General features: G+C 42.3%; 1 protein-coding gene across 1 annotated transcript; it reads left to right on the forward strand.

The window, feature by feature from the left end:
• On the forward strand, positions 1 to 1027 carry LOC112834393 (RWD domain-containing protein 1-like). The gene is made up of 2 exons (XM_073885450.1): positions 1 to 125; positions 240 to 1027. The coding sequence occupies exons 1-2, from the start codon at positions 55 to 57 to the stop codon at positions 865 to 867; spliced, it is 699 nt and encodes a 232-aa protein (XP_073741551.1). The 5' UTR covers positions 1 to 54; the 3' UTR covers positions 868 to 1027.
• Positions 1028 to 4313: the final 3286 nt, after the last annotated feature.

Below are 4313 nucleotides of genomic sequence, written 5' to 3' on the forward strand. Positions count from 1 at the left end.
TGCAGCGCACAGCCTGGGTGGCTGGACGGTCCATGGGCAGCAGCGAGGGCCACGATGACAGATTACGGCGAGGAGCAGCGCAACGAGCTGGAGGCTCTGGAGTCCATTTACCCCGACTCCTTCACAGCTTGATTGCACATTGATCCAATCCTCCTAACAACTAGTCTTCCAAAATATAAATGGATTCTCCTGATACCACATTCTCCTTCAGTAGTGCTTCACTTGACAAGGCCCTGCTAAGTATTATCAGAAAATCCACCCAGTTTCACCATTACTGTGACATCTGAGGCTGGAGAAAATGATGAAACTGTCCAGACTACCCTCAAGTTTACATACAGTGAAAAATACCCAGAGGAAGCTCTTCTTTATGAAATATTCTCCCAGGAAAATCTAGAAGATAATGATGTCTCAGACATTTTAAAACTATTAGCATTACAGGCAGAAGAAAACCTTGGTATGGTGATGATCTTTACTTTAGTGACAGCTGTGCAAGAAAAAATAAATGAAATAGTAGATCAAATAAAAACTAGAAGAGAAGAAGAAAAGAAACAAAAAGAAAAAGAGGCAGAGGAAGCTGAAAAGCAATTATTTCATGGCACTCTTGTTACAATCGAGAATTTCTTAAGTTGGAAGGCCAAGTTTGATGCAGAACTCTTCGAAATTAAAAAGAAACGAATGAAAGAAGAAGAACAAGCAGGAAAAAATAAATTAAGTGGGAAACAGCTCGTTGAAACAGATCATAGTCTTGACACATCTGATATTCTAGATGAATCTCTGTTCCAGGAAATGGATGACGTGGAGCTAGATGACGATGAGGATGACCCCGACTGTAACCCAGCTGACCCGGACAGTGATCTGACCGACTAATGGGCCTTCCCCATCTGCACAGAGGGGTGACTGCCACAGCATCTGTGGCTGTCCTGGTGTGTGGATTTTTCTTTCTTTTTTTCTAAGAAAAAATAATTTCCAGGAGAATATTCTTCTGATAGCTCTCATCATTGAACTTAATAAACTGAACTTAAAGTTTCAAAAAAAAAAAACGGTATGGAGTTCCCACAAAAAATTAAAAATAGAGGGGGGCAGAGCAAGATGGCGGAGGAGTAGGAGACCTGGATTTCGTCTGGTCTCAGGAAGTCAGCTGAATAGGGATCAAACCATTCTGAACACCTACGAACTCAACAGGAGATCGAAGATAAGACTAGTAACAACACTCTGAACAGAAAACCGGCCACTTTCTGGAAGGTAGGACATGTGGAGAAGTGAATCCGAGGCTCGGTAAGATAGACAGCGGGGGGCGAGGGGCCTCTGTCGGCCGCTTCTGGCAAGTGATAGAGCCGCGGAGCACAAAATTGTAACTTTTAGAAGTCAGCTCCACTGAGGGACGTCGCTCCAGTGGCTAAGCGGGGGGTGGAACCCTCGCGGGACAGTGTGGTCTCAGGACCCTCGGGGTCACAGAGAGACCGGGGGTGCCTGAGTGCGGCAGAGCTTCCAAGGTATTGGAGTGAGGAAGCCGGCTGCAGAGACAGAGCCAAGGCGCGGGCTCTCAGCTCGGGGTTGCCATAAACTGTGATCCGCAGGCCAGTCGGGCTACTGCTCCGTCAGCAGGGACCCAACAAGCGGCAGATCCGGGGAGACTCCCCTTCCTCCCCCGGGGAGGAGCGGCGCGGGAGCGCACCGCAGGGATCTGCTGGGTTTGGAGACTCCACACGGGGTCGGGTGCCAGACATAGAAACGCTCGATCACAGGCCGGGTGAACATGGAGTGCTGCCGGAGACTGGGGAGACGGGAGTGACTGCTTTTCTCTGGGGGCGCACTGAGGAGCGGGGCCCCGAGTTCTCAGCTCCTCTGGGTGGAGATTGGGAGGCCACCATTTTCGCCCTGGTCCTCCAAAGCTGTACCGAGAGCTTGCAGGGAACAAAAGCTCCTGAGAGCAAACCCGAGCAGCTTGCTTAGCCCGGACTCACAAGGGCGGGGCAATTCTGCCTCCGGCAAAGACACTTGGGAGCCACAGCAACAGGCCCCTCCCCCAGAAGATCAGCACGAACAGCCAGCAAGCCAAGACCCAAGTTTACCGATCAAGGAGAACGGGAGAACTCCAGCGCTAGGGGAATACTGTACATAGAATTCATGGCTTTTTTACCATAATTCATTAGTTTTTCAAAGTTAATTTTTTTAACTGTTTTTTTTTGAATTTTTCTTTTTCCCTTTTTCAAACAACATCTTATCAATCCCTTTTTTAAAAAAACATTTTTTATTTTTCATTTTTAGAGTCATATTTTTATCCCTTCATTGTAGTTACCCTTATTTTTGGCATATATATATATAAGTTGTTCTCTCTTTAAAATTTTGAGATACAATTTCTTCTAACAGATCAAAATATACCCTAAATCACTAGTGTATGGCTTTGTTCTATTCTCCTGCCTGATCACATTCTCTCCCTTTTTTTTTCTTTTTTCTTTTTCTTTTTAAATCTTCTTCTTTCTTTTTAAAAACAACTTCTTATCTTATCAATTCCTTTTATAAAATTTTTTATAATTTTCATTTTTACAGTCATCTGCCATCCCTTCATTGTATCAACCCTTATTTTGTACATATATAAGTATTTCTTCCTTTAAAATTTTAGCAGGTACTTTCTTCTAACAGACCAAAATATGCCCAAAAGCTAGTGTGTGGCACTGATCTATGCACTACCCTGATCATATTTGATCATATTCTGTTTTTTTTGTTTTTTTCTGTTTTTGTTTGTTTTTATCTTTTTCTTTTTTTCTCTCTCTTCTTTCTTTCCCTTTCTTGTCCCCTGGTTTCAGGTCTTTTCTGATTTGTATAGAGTATATTTGCTGGAGACATTGTTAACCTGTTAGCATTCTGTTCTCTCATTCATCTGTTCTCCTCTGGACAAAATGACAAGACGAAAAAAATCACCTCAGCAAAAAGAACAACAGGTAGTACCGTCTGCCAGGGACCTACTCAATACTGACATTAGTACGATGTCGGACCTAGAGTTCAGAATCATGACTTTAAAGATACTAGCTGGGCTTGAAAAAAAGTGTGGAAGTTATTAGAGAAACCCTTTCTGGAGAAATAAAAGAACTAAAATCTAACCAAGTCGAAATCAAAAAGGCTATTAATGAGGTGTAATCAAAAATGGGGGCACTAACTGCTAGGATATATGAGGCAGAAGAAAGAATCAGCGATATAGAAGACCAAATGATGGAAAATAAAGAGGCTGAGAAAAAGAGAGATAAACAACTATAGGATCATGAGGGCAGAATTCGAGAGATAACCAATACGATAAGATGAAACAACATTAGAATAATTGGGATCCCAAAGGAAGAAGAGAGAGAGAGAGGGGCAGAAGGTATATTGGAGCAAATAATAGCAGAGAACTTCCCTAATGTGAGGAAGGAAACAGGCATCAAAATCCAGGAGGCACAGAGAACCCCTCTCAAAATCAATAATAATAGGTCAACACCCCAACATCTAATAGTAAAACTCACGAGTCTCAGAGACAAAGAGAAAATCCTGAAAGCAGCTTGGGAGAAGAGATATGTAACCTACAATGGTAGAAACATTAGATTGGCAACAGACCTATCCACAGAGACCTGGCAGGCCAGAAAGGACTGGCATGATATCTTCAGAGCACTAAACAAGAAAAATATGCAGCCAAGAATACTATATCCAGCTAGACTCTCATTGAAAATAGAAGGAGAGATAAAAAGCTTCCAGGACAAACAAAAACTAAAGGAATTTGCAAACACAAAACCAGCCCCACAAGAAATATTGAAAGAGGTCCTCTAAGCAAAAAGAGAGCCTAAAAGCAGCATAGATCAGAAAGGAACACAGACAATACACAGTAACAGTCACCTTACAGGCAATACAATGGCACTAAATTCATACCTTTCAATAGTTACCCTGAATGTAAATGGGCTCAATGCCCCAATCAAAAGACACAGGCTATCAGATTGGATTCAAAAACAAGACCCATCAATATGCTGTCTGCAAGAGACTCATTTTAGACGCAAAGACACCCCCAGATTGAAAGTGAGGGGGTGGAAAACCATTTACCATGCTAATGGACACCAAGAAAGCTGGGGAGGCAATCCTTATATCAGACAAATTAGATTTTAAACCAAAGACTGTAATAAGAGATGAAGAAGGACACTATATCCTACTTAAAGGTTCATCCAACAAGAAGATCTAACAATTGTAAATATCTATGCCCCTAACGTGGGAGCAGCCAATTATATAAGGCAATTAATAACAAAAGCAAAGAAACACATTGACAACAATACAATAATAGTGGGGGACTTTAA

This window comes from Callorhinus ursinus, unplaced genomic scaffold, assembly GCF_003265705.2.
Source record: "Callorhinus ursinus isolate GAN/ISIS: 27379988/994484 unplaced genomic scaffold, GSC_fseal_2.0 scaffold62, whole genome shotgun sequence".
Classification (NCBI taxonomy): Eukaryota; Metazoa; Chordata; class Mammalia; order Carnivora; family Otariidae; genus Callorhinus; species Callorhinus ursinus.